The sequence below is a fragment of the Plenodomus lingam genome (genome assembly GCF_022343315.1).
Source record: "Plenodomus lingam strain CAN1 chromosome Unknown contig_19, whole genome shotgun sequence".
Classification (NCBI taxonomy): domain Eukaryota; kingdom Fungi; phylum Ascomycota; class Dothideomycetes; order Pleosporales; family Leptosphaeriaceae; genus Plenodomus; species Plenodomus lingam.
This window is the reverse complement of record NW_027093936.1, coordinates 2155932-2174022: the sequence shown is the minus strand read 5'-3', so window position 1 is coordinate 2174022 and position 18091 is coordinate 2155932. Positions and strand designations below refer to the sequence as shown.

Genomic DNA, 18091 nt, shown 5'->3' with positions numbered 1-18091 from the left:
GGTTAGCTGGTTGCCTTGGTTTACCGTAGTGTTGGAATTGGTTGAATGCTTTCAAGTGCTGTTGTATTGTATCATGACATCGTACTGTACTATCGTGATTGTGCTGCATTGTATAGACAAATTGTACACACACATTCAGCCCAATCTCCCATACACGGCGAAAATTAAGGCAGAAAGCTTTGATTTTTTTTCTGCCCTCTTGGCCCCCTCCTCCCCCTCCTCCCCTCCCTCCGCGGCTTCGATGGTAGAGCACGTGGTACAATCCCACATTGTTCCCACTACATGGATAAATGGCTCAACTGCAGTAGAAACCTACCCTACCGTAACAACTTTGACATCCTTTACTTTTGCCCTTGTTCCTTTCCAAACTTCCAGCTACCCTGCGGCCTTTGAGCTGCAGCAGCGTCGGGAATAAACCCGTAACGTCAGGTTAGTCACCATGCCTAGGTAGGTACCAGTACCCAGGTACCCAGAAGCAAAGTTCAAGCTACCCTCGATGATCTGAGTGGTTTTTCCCACCGAATGCTACCCTATCCAGCTCCATGGACGTGCTCGTGCTTTTTTTGCCTTTTCATCTTCAACGACGGCTTTGACGTGATGTGACGTGATGTGATGTGACCTGACGTCGTGCCGTACCCAGGACGCTGGCGCTCTGGATGTACATCGTACAGTAGTTGCTGCGTGTGGCGGTGAGGCAGGGGGAGGGAGGCGAGGGCGCGGGATCAGCAATGCGTAATGAGGTGGGAAATGTGCGACGTGAGGGATTTACTTTGAATCTGGATGGTGAGGGGTAGATGGGGTGGGGATTGGTGTGGCGTGTGTGGGGTTGGTACCGTGATGGGGTGTGTATGTTCAGGGATGCATGTGTGCATGTATGACTATATATAAGTATAAGAGAGCGTCTGATGTGTAGGAGAAGAAAGAAGGATATCGGCACAACATCAAGATGGCGCAAATACGGGATTTTGGACACAAGAGTTCGGATTCTTCATCATCGGCTTCGTATTCATCCTTTTATCAAAAGTCGACAATCTCGTCCTCATCCCCATCCTCATCCTCGTCCTCGTCCCTAACACCATCATCCTCATCCTCATCCTCCTCCTCCTCCTCCTCATATACACCACCACCGATATCAACATCCACATCCACATCCACACCATCAAGCTACCCCACAACATCATCCCGCCACCGCAGGCCCTCCCTCCACCTCCAAGGCCAAACAATACCCTGTTCGAACCGCGAGGCTGCGCTATATTTCCTCATGGGGTTCAAGACCACGGGGTCGGGCTTGTGTGTGGGAGGGCTTGGGTGAAGAGGGAGGGAATGCGGGGTATGAGATTGCGGATGTGAGTGTCGGTGATGGGAAAAATAATATTGGGGAAGGAGAGGGTGTACGAGTACAGGTGTAGGTCCTCGAAATCGAGGAAGAAACAAAAAGGGGTATGCAGATGGGGACGGCGATGTGGATACTCATGCGAGGTTTGGCGTTTTGAGGAGAAAGGATTCATTTATGACGTATCCAAAAGTATAAGAGTGGGGAAATTGGAGACCGGGTAATTGAGCTGGGAGATGAAAATATGACGATAGACGGAAACGTGTTCAACAAAAGAAACGTAATTTGGTTCCTGTACCCTGTATCATTCGCGGAGTTTGGGCCATATGAAGAACTATACAAACTTCATTCTCAGAATAATTTGAGATACTTTGCTTACTAGCGGGCTTCGTACGCTCCAAAACTTCTCTCCTCGCATGGCCACCACCAACTTTCTCCTCTATGCCTATTCATCTTTATCCGCCATCACCCACTCCCTATTACACACTACGACTCGATGCATCAAGAGACCCTAGTCCCTCGTAGACGAAATAAATACCCTCACACCCTTACTGTCTAGCTTAGTAACAGGGATGAAGAAGTCGTGCCCAATCTCAACGTCGGTGACATCTGCTTCGTGAATTTCAAAGGCGTAGCGGCGGAACATCATGCCCAGGGTGAGGTACATTTCTGTGTATGCGAGACTGTTGTGCGTTAGTACATAGACCGTGGTATTATAGACGCAGGACTGTGAAAGGGGTGTTTAGGGCTGGCGATAACTTGAAATAGGACTGGGATTGTGCTCCAAAGGCGTGAATCGGAAAGCACAGTGACAAAGCAAGGGTCAGCACAACGTACTTGATACCCATGCAACTCCTCGTTCCTCGGCCGAATGACACCATGAATCGATCTAGTGGAATGCCATCAGATGTCTTGGGGGAGTCGAGCCAGCGCTCTGGGATAAACTCGCGGGAATTCGGAAAGAGCTGTTCGTCGTGAGAGACTTCAGGGATAGTCATACTCTGTCTTCTATTAGCTCTTCTCCTCCTAAAATCCAGGGAATCTTATAAGAATGCTTACAATACACGTCCTTGCCGGAATAATCCACTCCCCATATTGAATTGGCTCCGCATGCGTCCTTGGATTCCTAGCACTCAACCCATAACCCATTCGTACCGCCTCCATGATAATCCCTCGGAGATATGGCATACTTTCCAAAGTAAACAAGTCCAACTGCGCACGATTCGGAAACTTCTCCACCAACTCCCTGTGCAGGCGCTCATAGATACGTGGTGTGTTGATGATGTGGAACGAGGCGATGGCTAGGGAAAAAGCAGTCGTCTCGACACCACCACCAATGATGATTTGAGCCTCATCAGCAAGTCTTTGATGTGTCTTGTCCTGGGCAGGAAGGGAGGAAGAGAGAATTTCTTGGAAGATGGTACGTTTGGCATCGTTGGACTTGATGGTCTCTCCCCGGAGGGTGCGGCCGATGAGATCCCATTGATCCTGTAGACGTTGGTTAGCCCATTACTCTGCCGATGGTGTGTACCGCCTGGATTCTTTATGCAAAAGGAGTAAATTTGATGCAGCGGGAAAGATTCGGGTAGGTGTAAAGCACTGGCATAACGGAACAAGGGGGGAACGTGGCGTGGCTTCGCGATACTAGTGCTAATCGGAACAATGCTGTGCTTTAGACAATGGCTATCCCACTTACTCGCTTAAATTTGAGTAATGACTTTGCTGCAGGCTGCAACCACCCGGTGATACTGTCGGGGATGCTGTTCATCAACTGTAGGCAAGATTGATCGCTTGTTAGCTCATCATTACACTTCATCTCTGTTTTTGTGGCTGTGGGATTGGAATTGAGGTAATCTTGGGTAGTACGTACAGGGAGGATCCAGGGAAACTGCGTAGCCACGTGTCCAGTCCCGGCAATCTTGAGGAAGGCGTCGTGAAAGGATTCGAATTCTGGGTGCTTGAGTTGGTTGTAGTTGAAGCCGAAGAAGTAGTCCATGATGATATCGCCCGTAAGAGCGGGGAAGGCATGAGAGAGATTGAGTGGTTCCTTGCGGGCTTCGAATTCTTGCATGCGAATGGAGAGGGTGTCGATGTGACGGTAGATGATGTGGATGAAGTCAAGTATCGACCGACGAGAAAACCTGACATGGTTAGAAATCCCATGATAGAGCCAACGGATATGTAAGATGTTTGGACCTTGACTTGCGGCAGCCAGCAAACATTTGCATGGTTCAGGATGCTCGAGGCTGGTTTGTATAACTTACATTGGGGCAACAGCTGCACGACGGCGCTTGTGGTCTCCCGCTTTCACCGTGGTGAGCAGGCCTCCTGCGCAGCCAAATCTCTTGTCCCATCCCTGCTTGTCGAGGTGCTGATTCTTGCCATATACCTGGTCGAAGAAACGGGGATCCCGAATATGCAGCTCATCGGGTGTGACTCTGATGATGGGGCCTTTGCAACCTAGTTAGTTTGCATTCGGATACAATGCGATAAAGATGACGATGCGATTGAAATCCTCCCTGTGCAAACAAAGAAAGGTTCGTGGACTTGATGATTGTCGACCTACCATATTGATCGTGGAGCTTGGAGATTTGCCGCGAGTACTGGCCCTTGAGCACGATCTCGTAATAAGCTTCGTACCAACTGGTAGCCGCCGCTATCCTTGGACCAGGGAACTTGGCCAGGGGGTGCAAGTACAGTCGATAAAAACAAAGTGCGCACCAATACACTGCGCCAGCGAGGGCGAGTAGGACGGGCGGCGAGGGCAGGGCGCCCGTGAGGTTGTCTCCCGAATCCATGGGTCCGCTCACTGTCGGTGAGACCTAAAGCGACAAATGGGCGGGGGTGCGGTGGTCACAGAGCTGAAACATGTGTTCACGTAATGTTGAAGAGAGTGCCGGGGCCTCGGTCGCTTTTATCCTCGAGGGCGCTACGCTGCTACCTATCTGCACATGCAAACACCAAAGGAAATCAGGCGTGGGTGAAAGTGGACAGTAGTAGAAAGTTAGGTAGGGGAATTCATCAGCACTCGTTGCTTGCCCGTTCGAGGAACCTGCCCCTCTTGACCGTACGAGTAGAGTATACCGGTACAGTCCTAGGCAGAGTACGCGTTCCATGGCACGCTTGCGACGGGCGGCATGTGGGTTCGGGGCGCGGCAAGACCGTTCGTTCTTAGGCTATTTGGATGCAAGTCTCAACTTGGGTGAATTGGCCGTCGCTTGGCGGCAAACGATTTGACAGAGCTGGTGGGCCTGGGGAGGCGATGGATGAATGGATGGATGGATGGCACGTTGCTCCAGGCATGAGGCAGACAATGGACAGGCATGGGGATAGGCATGTCGCCTAGGCGTTGCCGTATCTACCGGTATACTCTACCAGTAACTAACGACAATTCATGACAACCGCTGATTCTGTTGGCTGTTCTCATGAACTTACCCATGATAAAAAATAGTGCGTTGAGCGTGCATAGCCTACAGCCGTGAATTCTTGACAAAAGGTCAAGACGATGCCAAGTCACGGCCATGTCCTGCTTACTAACGAGGTACGCTTTTTCCCTTGTTTCACGCGGGTACCGGTAGTAGGCACGCTCTGCTTGGCTTAGTCGGTGCCATTTCTGGCAGAGTCACGTGTGTGTCTGTTTTCTACTCCTACTCCATCTGACGAGGATAAATTACAACAAGGCCATGTACATGACGCGACATGGCAAGGGGCAGGGAACTGGCGCTGGCCAACGCCCCCTGAGCGTCTTTGGAGCCGTTCGAGCGATATAGCGCGCATAGGCAGAGTGCGTCAGCGAGGCACAGGCACAGACACAGACACAGACACAGACACAGGCGGGCAATCGTGGTGAGTTTGCGAGTCCGACCCGTCGAGTTGGATGAGGGCAATGCCATGGCACGCTTCGGGCCCCCCCCCCCCTCCCCTCCCCTCTCCCTTCCCCCCAAGAGGCAGAGACAGCACGCTATAAGTTAAAGAGGGCCCCAAACCCCGCGATCCCAAGGGAAGCGTCGCCCTAACTATATGTACTCACGACCAGAGCTGCTTTGCGCAGAGGACGGATTGCGACAGCCGATAACGAGCAAAGCCAGCCGTCCGTTGCCTCAAGTGGCCACTGGCTCTGTCCTTGCCCTCGTGTCAAAGTAGGTAGGCCAGTACACCGGTGCATAGGGTAGTTCCTCGTCCACACACCTATGTCGGCTGTCCCCGCCAACACCATCGGCCCGCTGGCAACGGCGTCTGACCCACAGCCGCCGCCGCATCCCACAACAACATCAACAACCCACCAACCGAGCGAGACTCGGCAAGATGCACCGCAAGGCGAAGCAGACCACAATCCCGATCCAGAGTCGGCGGTGGATCCCGAGGCAACAGACCATGGCAATCTGCAGTCTGTCCTGCATCTCGAACCGGACACCAACAACAACAGCGACAACGACAGTGCCTTCGACGCCAACTCGTCCGCCTCAACCTCACTAGCTTCCTCGATTCTCCACTACGAATACTCCAACGGCCGCCGCTACCATGGCTTTCGCTCCGGCGCCTACGTCTTGCCGAACGACGAGCAAGAGCAAGACCGCCTCGACCTGCTCCACCACATCTTCCTCCTCATCCTCGGCGGCAAACTGTACGATGCACCCATGCCCTCCCCTCCCAAGCGCGTCCTGGACATAGGCACAGGCACAGGCATATGGGCCATTGACTTTGCCGACGAGAATCCCGGCAGCGAAGTCCTCGGCACCGATCTCTCTCCCATTCAGCCGACATGGGTCCCCCCTAATGCCAAATTCTACATCGATGACGCCGAATCCGAATGGATATACAGTCCTGATGAGGCGTTTGATTTCATCCACATCCGAACGCTGAGCGGCAGCATCACAGACTGGGACAAGCTCATACGGCAGTGCTATACACACACGCAGCCTGGCGGCTGGGTCGAGTTTCAAGAGCCGATTGCGTTGTGCGAAAGTGACGACGGCACGTTGGAAAAGGCAGAAAGCATGTGCCATTGGCAAGATCTGTGTAACGAAGCGGCTGTCAAGTTTAAAAAGGATATCCGAGCCGGCTCGACGCTTAAGGAGCGTATCATTGAAGCCGGCTTTGTAGACGTACACGAAAAGGTAGTCAAGGTCAGTCACGTGCCCCCAGCTTCCTTTTGCCTGGTCTCAGCCATCACATGCTGACAAAAGTTACTTTCTTAGATTCCAATCGGTCCTTGGCCCAAAGACCCCAAGATGAAGGAAATCGGGCGCTACCAGCGCGAACACGTGGCCATGGGTATTGAGCCCTACACTTTGGGTTTCATCGGCAAGGTCCTAGGGTGGAGCGAAGCCGAATGCCGCGTCCTCATCGCAAAAGTGGTAGGTGATGTGCGCAACCGCGCCGTCCACATGTACATACGATTCTACTTTGTGCACGGGCGGAAGCCACTGGGCGCGGCCCACTAACCTTAATTGAAAAAGGTCCGGACTCTTTCTTGGTTGTTGATCACGTGTGATTATGGTTCAGGCGTTGATGACATGACCTTCATTTTGCATGTGATGGATGAGCGGGCATTGTGTTTTTTGTTTTCTTGATGGCTCATTTGCCATGAAGCATGACTGAGGGTATGGGATGAGTTGGGCAATGCAATGATGTGGTCAATGGTAGTGCATCTGGTGATGTTAGATTTGATATAAAACGTAGCCGGCCTGCATTTTTACATACAATGGTTCCGTAAACAGTAAACGCCATTCTCACCTCGCATTTAGAATCGATATCTTGACTGATCAATGTCCCTCTGAATGTTTTGATGAGGACCAGCTCAAGATCAAGTCCACACTGCACTTGATTGGCATGGTACTCTGTGTCGACCAATATTTATACAATCAATTGAAGATCCTGTCAGCTTCAAAGGGAACCTGAAACGGTATAGCATCTGTGGTGTGTGAGCAAAAATTTGGGGTCGAAAAGCATTGGAGGAAGATTGCAGTCGTCAAGTACACGGCCGTGCGTTCAGACTACGCTATTCCGGAACGGGACTAGTGAGTCTTACATGAGTCTATCAACATCGGCTCAATATTCCTCTGTACAACATCACTCGCTCCAAAGACCCTCAGAGGGGGCATGGTACTGCATCTCTATTTACTACTTCGCATCGGGAACCGGTGAATATTTCACAGAATGGCTGCGGCTGAGTCGCATCGCTTACGCCTGGGCGCCTCAGAGACACTAGCGAAACCAATCAGACTGCACACAGCACGGCATATGATGTCGCTTAGAGATTCGCGAAGCGGAAAGCCCTCGAACCGATGTTCTAGGGTCGGCGTTCAATGATGCAGTCATATGAATACGGTGTATACGGACAGGTGGGTAGGTAGAGTACAAAGACATAGCCGCAGACCGTTATGTGGCAAGAATCGCGCCACTGTTTCGTCGCTTTAGACATAGACGCTTCCGCCGTCTCTCTTCCTGATCTATATTTTCTTTTTGACATTTCCCACTTTGTCCATCACCACAGGATACTGGAATGATCGCCATGCACTCCTATACCCGAACAGCCTTGTTGGCCACCGTCGCCCTTGCAGTACAAGCAGTCGTTGTTCAAGCCGCTGAAGATAGACCGCAAGGAGATTTTAGAAAATGTCTGGAAGTTTCACCAGAATGTCCCGTCTATGCTACGCTCTATGGATACACTCCTAACATGGGCGCCAACGCCTTCCTCTGTGCCCTTTTCGGAGTTTGCTTCATCTCGAGCGTCGTTATCGGTATCATGACTAAGACTTGGACGTACACTGCAGCACTTGGTGTAGGAACCTTCCTCGAAACAGCTGGCTACGTCGGCCGAGTCATCATGAATGGCAACCCATGGAACGAATCCGGCTTCAAACTACAAATTTGCTGTCTTGTCCTGGGCCCAAGTTTTGTCGCTGCAGCCGTCTATTTGACCCTGAAACACTTTGTGTTGTACTGTGGACCGGAACACTCTCTGCTCAAGGCGAACCTGTACCCCTGGATTTTCATCGGGTGCGACTTCGGCTCCATCGTTCTGCAGGCAGTAGGCGGTGGTATGGCTGCGGCGGCTGGCACCAAGAACGTTAAATTGATCAATGCTGGTAACAACCTTATCGTCGCCGGTATTGCCTTTCAGGTTCTGACCATGGCCGTCTGCGGCATCCTGGTCATCATATACATCTTCAGATACCGAAAGGCTCGCTCCAACCAGGCCTCCCTGAACGAGAAGAGCTCATACCAGGTCGACAAAGAGCAGGGTGGTGTATCACTCGGAAAGATTAAGCTCTTCGGTGCCATGATCACCCTTGCCTACACCACTATCCTCATTCGTTGTATCTATCGTCTACCTGAGATGGCTGGCGGTTGGGGCAATGCACTCATGCGAAACGAGAAGGAGTTCCTTCTTCTGGACGGAATGTGAGTGTAACCCAACTTTTTTGAGTTGCGTGCTTTGCTGACTTGTACAGGATGCTTGCAATTGCCTGTGTTGCCCTCACACTGTTTCACCCAGCTTACTGGTTCCCTCCCTTTGCTGCATTCCGCCGCCGCAAGTAAAAGTGTTCGAATACCATCCTGCTACTCTAGACGGCCATTTCCTTGTAAAACAGTTCACGGCTATCATGTTCAGTGATTTCAATTAGCATAGCGATTTCTACTAGGCATGTCAACTACATCTCCTTCGCACTGTGACGCTTTGACGCACAACATTCGTGTAACCATCAACGCACTATATTTCACAAGCAATCATCTCCACACGTACTACGTCAACGACTGTCCCCCATCCGTCCTCACCACTGCCCCACTCATATTCGCATCCCGCAAACACGCCAAAAAACTCTCCGCAACATCCTCTGCCTCCCCGACTCTCCCCGTCGTCATCTTCTCCTCCAACGCTCGCATCATCTCTTCTCCATCATCGCCCCAGAGCTCTGTCCGCACGGCCCCGGGACTCACCCCGTTGACTCTGATGGGTTTCATGTCGAGCGCCAGATTACGCACCATGCTATGGTGACCACCAGCATACGAGGCAATCACACTCCAATCCGGAATGGGCCTCTCAGCGACCACGCCCGTGGTAATGGTGTAGGAAGACTTGTAAGACGAGTTCAAGTACGAGGGCAGGTACTTCGCCAGGATCAGTGGTGCGAAAAAGCGGATTTGGCCCGCGGCTAGGATTTTGGACATTGTCTAGACCTAGGATGTCAGTGGTTTCCTTTTTCTTTGGTTGTTCTGCTTGTGTCAGGGGTAACAAGCAGACTGGACCCTTTGACCACTTTGCTAGAGTAGGTATACATGTAGCAAAACCACAGACAACAGAAAAGGCACGACCATACCAGATCTCCCAACCCCCCAATCTCCAATTTATCCCCCGCCGTAAAAACAACATGATCCAACATCTCCCCTCCATTCCTCTCCCTTGTCGTCTCCAACAGGCCCCTCACCTCCTCCTCCACCGTCTCCGCATCCCCCAAATCAACACGCACGCCAAACACCCTAGCCTCGGTGCTCGAACACCCACTCACCAGCCGCTGCACAGCAGCCGCCACGCGCTCTTCGTTGGACGAGGAAATAGTGACAATGGCGCCGAATTCGAGACATGCTTCTGCGACGCAGAAGCCCAGGCCGGAGGATCCGCCGATGATGAGGATGCGGGCATTTTGGAGTTTGGAGCTGTATTTTGGATGAGAAGACATTTTTTGTTTATTTGTCTGTGTCCTTTGTTCTGTTTCTGTGCCGAGGTTGAGTGGGTAGTTGGGTGGGAAGTGGATTTAGTACATGTTCAAATGGAGGGAGAAGTGATGTCAACGCTACTAAATAGCTTCATCCTCACTACCTAGATATTGCATATGCAGCTGCTCCGAAGGTGCAGTGGGTTGTAAGCAAGCCGGGTATTCAGCTCAATAATCGTGACTAACCGCTGAGAGTGTCACGAGATGGCGCAATATGCATCAACATCACGCCATGGAGATATTACCATCTAACAGTTTACAATCGCGGGCAGCATCAGTTGCTGCGGATTCGACAGTATTCCCGAGTCTGAGTTTGCGTGCAATGATGCTTGTGTGCTGGAGTTTACGGAACTAACTGTACCTACAGTATTTGATTCGGGTATAAGATGGTGGAGCTAAGAGACTTGTCATTGGTGCCGGTAAACATCGTCATAGAATGCATCATCCATTCCAGCAGTGAGTCTCCATTGTCATGCCTGGGACGAAACTTTAGAGCAGCTTGCATGGACATGATACACGCGTCGATGTCTACGGCATGGGGCCTGGCCAAAAGGCGATCTATGCAGAGTTGAGCTACAAATTAGCACGCCTGGAAAATGGTGTGTTTGGTTTTAGGTCAAGGGGTGAAGTTTTTTATCTACGTGGTGTGTGTGTACTCCTTTTTCATCCTTATGTTTATCTTCCACCTACGATTCTCCATCCAATCAACTTGCATTTACGCAACACGAAGACTTGGATCCAATCGATAACTTACATTAATTCAACAACTCATCACATCGTCCACATGGCGTTGATCTGCTTTCTCCTGACCTGCAAAGTGGTTAGCTTGATGATGTCTTGTCGTGCTCTCGTTACTTACAAGTGGCGCCACGAACAGAACTCCAATGAAGAGTCCCACAACAGTCATGATCATAGAGATCTTGTTGAAGCCCTTGCCCAAGATATCGAATGCGAAACTTGGTGCGACACGGGTTCCAAAAATATCCAGGCCATATGCGAACACTAAGCTCGTACTCTCAATCCCGCTCTCACTGGCAATAATGTCCTTTACACCGACAACTTCGTAGCTGTGAGTGAGATGCCACTTCGGGTCGAAGCTGATTAGAGGCGTGTACCGGATCAAACCTTCCATTTGCTCTTGAGGACTAGGATCACGACCGACTGGCCGGCGTGGGTCGATGAAAGATCGCGGAATGCCAATGATTGAATTGATCGATGGAAGTGCGACAAGAAGCTCACGGCTTGTAATACCCTGCCTTGTTTTGGTGACAGCCATGCGAGAAATCTCTGCAGGGACCTGGCAACTTTGTGACAATACATGAGGCTTCACAGCGTCACCCGCAGCATCTGATGGCTGAACAAGGGAGGCGTTATTGGCAGCTCCAAGTGGACCTCTGTCGTCTGGGAGAGGAGATTCGTAAAGATCCGAGACGACCAATTGATAGCCCCTGGAAGCAGCCCCAGAAGTACCATCGATGGTCAACGCATAGGCGAACCAATTCTCTGATATCGTAGCTGGGATGGGACGGGAAGTGTCTACATTGTCATGTGACATGGTGTGGAGCAATTGTCCAGATGCAGAATCGAGTAGGTAGATGGATGCAGTGCGCTTTGCAACGGCAGTAACCAAAACTAGATTGGGGTTTAAGTACTTGTAAAGTACCTTTCTATCTCCCAGTACCCTGCCAATGGAGGCAACTGGGTCCTGCATGGGTCGGGCGGTATAGCTGACGATTTGCTCTCCAAAGACAGGCGCAAAACTCCAGACAGGCTCAGAAGTGGGTTGATTTTCCAGGAAACCTCTTAAAGTTCCCTCTGCGAGCTCAAAGGCAACAAGAGTCTGTCCCTCGGACACCAGAGTCGTACGAGTTTTGATGCTCTGAGAAGTGATCCGGCTACCAGTAGTTGAGTTAACGTAGATTGATCCCTCCAATCCAGGATCTTTTATTTCAACATAGCCACTGTGAGCCTTCAGGATTGGGTGCTGGAAGATTGTATTGGGTGAAAACTGGGTCAGGTCGACGTTCCATAGTATTTTGCCCCGCGAGCCCACATCAAGCGCAGCAAGACGTCCCGTTTCAGTTGCGACAACAACAAGTTTGTGGAAGCCGAAGGTGTCATGTTGGATGTCATCGACGGTAGTCTCCTTGCTCTTTCCAAGTACACTGCCCACTAGACGCGGGGGAATGCTCTGCACCCAGGCTGGGAAGTACTTCAGGTCCTGAATATGCCTCTGGACACGGTGAACATAGGCAGAAATGGCGTTGCGATGACTCTCCTCTGCCAATACTTCGGCAAGTGCCTCACCTGCAGGTAGACCTGCCCATACAGCTGATGCCGTCCGGGATAGAAACTCTGGCCTGGTCCAGGCTAGCTCGCCATTGCGAAAAAGTGCCCATTGTCCATTGGAGTACAGGACTGCGGAGCGTACCGCACTTGCAGTGCCTGCCTTCACAACGACCTCGGATTGACCGTGGACAGGGTATGCTCCCGCTAGAGCAAGCGAGCTCCTGATGTTCCATCGGCCCAGTACTGCATGAGAAACTGATCCATAGACAGCAATTTCGTCCTCGGTGATCCTTGTGAAGTAGACATTCGCATCCGAGGTGCTGGTCGCGAAAGTGCCCTTGCTCTTCAGCTTGGGAAGGCTATAAGCCTTATAGATGGTATTCTTCTTGAGATCGACATGAAAGACTTCTGCGGATTGGCCGTGCGCTGTCTGGTACTCGACCAGAAAGTGGGCAAGAGAGTTGACGTGGTTGGGCGCATGTAGGAGGATCTTCTCGACTGCCTCATCGGCCGGTGTGTCAAAGCTCGATATACTCTTGGATCCAATGATGTTCACTTTGAGGAGTTGATTCGCCTTATCAGTCCATGCAATGAGGGGCGCCGCAGTGTTCGCTCCAGCAAAGAGAATGTTGTCTTTTGTCGAAATTTCGGTATCCGAGCTCAGTGTATACTGGTCAAGTTTCTTGCCGGTGGTCGGACTGAGAGAAGTGACCCTCAGCTTGGAGCCTCCAAGCAATGGCGAGTGGAGGGAGATGTAGTAGACGGTCGTTGGAGAAGTCGAGATCTGGAATGGGGTATCTCCGCTGTAGTATGGTCAGCAGTGACTTTGATCGAGTGGCAGCCTGAGCCAACCTCGGATCCTCATATGTCCACTTCACTCGGCCAGTTTTTCCATCGAGTCTCTTGACGCCATGTGTTGTATCTGAAAGTAGGACAATCGCGTCCTTGGCTTCATTGATGGTCATGCCATCTTCCTGCTCCAGGATCTCCAAGTCTTCCACCACAGCCCCATCCACGACAGTTTCCCACACCAGCCGTCCATCCGAGGCGCTCCATGCTGTGATGCGATCCCCCACGGCACTGATGACTGTATCCTGCTCAATCCCTGAGCGCAGGTGGCCTTTGCTGTGGGGCTCTAACGAGAAGTGCTGCCGCCAGACTAAAGCACCATCCTTGGGATTGACGGCGCCGATCGTCTGATTTTGCGAGAGCGAGTATAAGAGGGATGCCTTGGAGCCGGCATAGGGCTTCTGGAAAAAGGTAGCCTCGGGTTCGGGCAAGCCTAGAAGAGCGTAGTGAAAGTCGATGTGGTAGGCCTCATCCTGATAGACTGCGGCTGCTGGGACGAGACATGTTGCAAGGGCTAGTGCAGCCTGCAAAAGCATTGTAGAGAGGAGGAAAGGGAGAAGGAGGGGCTGGTTGCTACACAGTAGCTTTCTGGTCAACGCGCGGCTCGCACATGTTACATGTGTTGGTGTTGTCCGCCTTCCGACGAGCTCAGTGCCAAGCCATGGGCCGACGTAAAGCCGCCAACCTTACCTTCGATAGTGGAAGTTGGAACACCAGCCAGTCTTTCACTTTCCAGGCCAGGCCAGGTTCAACGCTGTACTGTGTACTACAGTCACACTGCACACTGCACATTGCACATTGCACACTGCCACCTACCTACGCAGGTACCATTGTGGCAAAATGCACCAGCCGCCAGCATCCTCTGCGACGCCTCACTATGAGTATGGCGTCGCCCTTGCAGATTCAATCACCAAACAAGTTTCCATCTTCCATGGGAGTGAATGTGCGTCGGACGTCCCCGACATGTAAGCTGAGATAAGGTGTTCCTTGCTTGTCTTGCTTATGTGCACAAGATTTTTTTGAGCCTGGGGGAAGCGGGAGACTACCGACGGGCATTGTTGCTAGACAGCACCATGTGTGGTACTATTACGTCGACAACGGCCACGGACGTGGTGCATACCCGCATCATCCTACGCCAGTCCCCCGAGTGGTTACTTGGTACAGTGTCCACTGAGCTGTCCACGCGCGTCGCGGATGAGGCTCGAGCTGCATATCATAGTGCATACTATGTATGGCCTCGGCATTATATCCTGGCTGACAGAGATGATACCATATAGTAGTATATGCTATGTATGGTATGCATGGCGAGCCTCACAAATCTACCTGGAACAACGCTGCACAGAAGCAACATCGAGGCGTCCTGGCAGGCAGCGTGCATACAGGCTCCTCCAAACAGCCCTATCTATGTCCAGCAAACGATAGTGTGTCTATCGCTACCTGTAGCCTGTCGATATCTCCTGGTGGCCACCACTCTACCATAGAGTACGTTACCTACTGTGTTAGCAGTCGCACCCAGACCGCCCACCTCGACATCCATGATCCATGTGGCTGTGGACATGTCAATCTGGCGTCATAGCGCGGCACGCGGCTCTTGTTTTTGTCCTTTTTCGCTAGATCCGGGTCTAAAAGGGTCAAGTCGATATTCTGCCGAAGCCCGCATGGAGGCCGCCGTCTCCACAGGTAAGTAGTACCTACTGTGTATGTACGTGGTAGTGCATGCTCCACGCAAACATGTTCAGAAGTGGCAGCCTTGCGAACCACCCACCGTTGGCCGTGAAAAGCTCATGGACGCAGAGGTGCAGAACACTGTCTTCTGTCCAGGCTCGCTGATGGCTCTCTGGTTTCGGCGGCTGAAAAGATCGAGGATTGCTATCGTTGCTTCCACAAGAAAGGCTCATGCTCAAGAGGCGGCAGAGGTGCGGTCCTGTAGGTGCATGTCGCACTGAGTCGCACTGACTCCAGATCTGAGGCTTGATGATAGCGTGTCGACCGTTCGACTCGCTTACCATGGAATGGGGGCCCGGGATGTTCCCAGCGAGCCGGAATGGCCAGCTTCGCGACTTGGCTCCTGCAGGCGCGCTCGTGGTCACTGATGTTGCTCGACTCGTCCTCACTGTCAGCCAACCGCTTTCCGTATCCTTGAGGCCCTGATCCCCCAGCGGCAGTGCATTCGGAGCAGTGTTTGTGCGCGCGGACACGGAGTGTGTTACCCCCGGAGGCAGACGGATGGAAGTAGGTTCAATGTCCTAGCGAACAGCTCATCGCACCGCAAGCTTGTCGCTACACCCATTCTGCTGAGCCCTGCCAAGTCCAGGGTTGGAGACAAGTATTAATCGCCGTGCCGCCCACGCTCCGCATGCACAAGGTGTCCTGCTGGCTACGGTGTACATATCACACTGCCCCTCGAAGTCTCGTGTCGTGTGTCAAGTTCCCAATTGCTCGTCCTCGCCTTATCGATAACCCCTGGAAAATTTCTCCCGACAGACGCCCAACCTCGCCGCACCCCTTAGGTACGTACACAGTAAACATGTGCGGCTGGACTACTTGAGTACCACGACATTACATTGCCACAATGCCCTGTTGACTGGAATACTTGACCTCCTATGCTCTTGATTGGATGTCGCCTGATCTAAGTACGGACGGCTGACTTGTTGCCGTAGCTGCATGGTTGGCTGAGAACACGGTACCACTCGCACCATTCGCTCTTGAACCGCGGCTATAGGTCCAACTCGGACCTCTTCACAAGTCAATAATAAATTTGTGCCTCTATCGATTCTTCGGCAGGACCACTTTCGTGATCAGACACGCGACCGGGCATTTGAGCCGCTCATACTTCTGTGGCCCACACCGCCACGGGAGGCAAGGAGCATCTTTCGCATAGATTACATCCTACCTCCCGCGAACATTTCAACCCAGGTGAGGCATGTCGCAAAGAGAGTATCATATAGTTGTCTTGGGGTCTGGTAAGTCTGAGAAACGTGATTTGCATTCCATGGCACAGCTAATCAGGACGGCGCGACAGGTGGAGTCGGGAAAAGTTGCTTAACTGGTATGTCACCCAAGCCCCAACATGTCGAAGCTGTTGAATCACTGACTTTTGCGTAGCGCAATTTGTACAAAATGTCTGGATAGAGAGCTACGACCCGACCATTGAAGACTCATACAGAAAAGTACTCGATGTCGACGTAAGTTTGCTGACAGGTTCAGCCAACCTTGAGGCTTGCTGACCCACTTAGGGTCGTCACGTTATCTTGGAGATTCTCGATACGGCGGGAACAGAACAATTTAGTAAGTGATAGTGTTCTCCTGGAATACGCATAGTACACAACGCTAACATCAATATAGCTGCCATGAGGTCCATAATCCCCAACTCACCAAAACATGATGATCCTATTACTTACAAACAACAGAGAACTCTACATGAAAACCGGCCAAGGCTTCCTCTTGGTCTTTAGCATAACTTCACAATCCTCCTTCTACGAGCTTGCCGAGCTCCGCGAACAAATCAGCCGCATAAAAGAAGACGATAACGTTCCCATGGTCCTCATCGGCAACAAATCCGACCTAGAAGATGACCGCGCCATTTCCCGGCCCCGCGCCTTTGCAGTATCCCGCGAGTGGAACATCCCATACTTTGAGACGAGTGCGCGGCGAAGAGCAAACGTCGACGAAGCCTTTGTCGATTTGTGCAGGCAGATTATGCGCAAAGATCAGGACGAAAGGCGGAATGCGCCTCCCGATTCGCCAAGACCGTCGCGGGGGGCCAGACCGGGACGGCCGAGAGATAGGGACAGGGAGAGGAAGAAACATAGACCGAAATGTACGATCCTTTGACGTTTTAACTGATACCCTATATTATTATAGTACAATGAGAGATTTCGTTGGAGCAGGTGAACTTGCTATGCTCGCCTGGGTGCCATTGTATCCTCCCATGGACTAGGAATGTGCTGTTATGTCCTTGCCTTGACAGGAAAATGCTACGTGAATGGTCTCCTCGAACATGGTAAGAATTAAGTACGATATTCGTTTTAGCCGCGTCTTTGTCTTGTTACATGTATTCTACGTTATCGACTTGACACACTCTTCAAGTCCCACATACATACTCCAACTCGCCATAAACACTACTGTCATTACCGGCAATCCCTTCCTAAAACCAAAAAATTCCCCCACGAAAACTATCTCCCACCCCCTGTGCACCAGACGCAGAACCCACGTAAGCCATCCCGCACCATCTCCCAAAGCGTGGAGTAACCAACTCATCACCAAAAAAAAAGCAATGAGTATATGTGTGCATTATCTAGGATCTGCACAGCCGTGCATGACCTGATCTGGCATTGATCGGTTTGCTCAGGTCTATGTACATATGTGCCATTGTAGGGTGATTGTCTGACTAGGGCATAGCGAACCAAGGTGATGGGACTCGTGGCTGGGATAATACGAGCTATATCGTCTGCTACAATGGAGAAGCACCGCAGTACTACCCATAACTCACGCGGCATCTAGTACGGCATTGAGCAACGGCATCCACTACGGCAACAACACACCTGACTTCCCTGCGCGAATAACCAAAACAGAAACTAAAAGCAAAAATGAAGAGCAAAGTAATATCCCCATTCGGACAACTCTCAGCACCAAGCGGAATCCCACACTAAAACTCTTCACGCAATCCCTACACCTTTTCCCTATTATCAATCCATACACCGCAATCCCCTTCATCCCCTTTTCTCTCTTTTCTTTCCCTCTTGCATCGTATCATAAAAAAGGGGGAAGGGAGAAGAGGGCTGGCTACCGATACTACGGCTCGTTCTCATCCCGCATGTACCCCGCATGTACATGGGCGTCGCGTGAATTGAGCGGGTAAAATGGGGGCGGGATGGAGGTCGGGGGTCCGAATGGGCTT

The 18091-nt window shown here is 51.6% G+C and overlaps 8 protein-coding genes across 8 annotated transcripts; 5 read left to right on the top strand and 3 right to left on the bottom strand.

Moving 5' to 3' along the window:
• Positions 1-1844: 1844 nt before the first annotated feature.
• Positions 1845-4131, bottom strand: IAQ61_004784 (uncharacterized protein; the record flags this gene model as incomplete). The annotated part of the gene is made up of 7 exons (XM_066096495.1): positions 1845-2016; positions 2171-2334; positions 2393-2821; positions 3030-3104; positions 3204-3474; positions 3598-3784; positions 3900-4131. 7 exons carry the CDS (start codon positions 4129-4131, stop codon positions 1845-1847), a joined length of 1530 nt encoding a protein of 509 aa, XP_065953813.1.
• Positions 4132-4947: 816 nt separating this feature from the next.
• Positions 4948-7051, top strand: IAQ61_004783 (uncharacterized protein). The gene is made up of 2 exons (XM_003839387.2): positions 4948-6459; positions 6532-7051. Exons 1-2 carry the CDS (start codon positions 5524-5526, stop codon positions 6775-6777), a joined length of 1182 nt encoding a protein of 393 aa, XP_003839435.1. The 5' UTR covers positions 4948-5523; the 3' UTR covers positions 6778-7051.
• A 787-nt stretch (positions 7052-7838) lies between these two features.
• IAQ61_004782 (uncharacterized protein) lies at positions 7839-8878 on the top strand (the record flags this gene model as incomplete). The annotated part of the gene is made up of 2 exons (XM_003839386.2): positions 7839-8740; positions 8791-8878. The coding sequence occupies 2 exons, from the start codon at positions 7839-7841 to the stop codon at positions 8876-8878; spliced, it is 990 nt and encodes a 329-aa protein (XP_003839434.2).
• A 204-nt stretch (positions 8879-9082) lies between these two features.
• IAQ61_004781 (uncharacterized protein) lies at positions 9083-10017 on the bottom strand (the record flags this gene model as incomplete). The annotated part of the gene is made up of 2 exons (XM_003839385.2): positions 9083-9511; positions 9658-10017. 2 exons carry the CDS (start codon positions 10015-10017, stop codon positions 9083-9085), a joined length of 789 nt encoding a protein of 262 aa, XP_003839433.2.
• An 807-nt stretch (positions 10018-10824) lies between these two features.
• On the bottom strand, positions 10825-13727 carry IAQ61_004780 (uncharacterized protein; the record flags this gene model as incomplete). Its single annotated transcript, XM_003839384.2, has 3 exons — positions 10825-10863; positions 10913-13145; positions 13195-13727. The coding sequence occupies 3 exons, from the start codon at positions 13725-13727 to the stop codon at positions 10825-10827; spliced, it is 2805 nt and encodes a 934-aa protein (XP_003839432.2).
• Positions 13728-14479: 752 nt separating this feature from the next.
• On the top strand, positions 14480-14767 carry IAQ61_004779 (uncharacterized protein; the record flags this gene model as incomplete). Its single annotated transcript, XM_066096494.1, has 1 exon — positions 14480-14767. The coding sequence occupies one exon, from the start codon at positions 14480-14482 to the stop codon at positions 14765-14767; it is 288 nt and encodes a 95-aa protein (XP_065953812.1).
• Positions 14768-15547: 780 nt separating this feature from the next.
• On the top strand, positions 15548-15913 carry IAQ61_004778 (uncharacterized protein; the record flags this gene model as incomplete). The annotated part of the gene is made up of 2 exons (XM_066096493.1): positions 15548-15701; positions 15852-15913. The coding sequence occupies 2 exons, from the start codon at positions 15548-15550 to the stop codon at positions 15911-15913; spliced, it is 216 nt and encodes a 71-aa protein (XP_065953811.1).
• Positions 15914-16572: 659 nt separating this feature from the next.
• On the top strand, positions 16573-17025 carry IAQ61_004777 (uncharacterized protein; the record flags this gene model as incomplete). The annotated part of the gene is made up of 1 exon (XM_003839383.2): positions 16573-17025. One exon carries the CDS (start codon positions 16573-16575, stop codon positions 17023-17025), a length of 453 nt encoding a protein of 150 aa, XP_003839431.2.
• Positions 17026-18091: the final 1066 nt, after the last annotated feature.

Bases quoted from the DNA above. Each gene is read 5' to 3' on its own strand.
- IAQ61_004783 (XM_003839387.2), top strand. From the start codon at position 5,524: ATGTCGGCTGTCCCCGCCAACACCATCGGCCCGCTGGCAACGGCGTCT. The intron at 6,460-6,531 runs GTCAGTCACGTG...TTACTTTCTTAG, and splicing joins TACACGAAAAGGTAGTCAAG to ATTCCAATCGGTCCTTGGCC.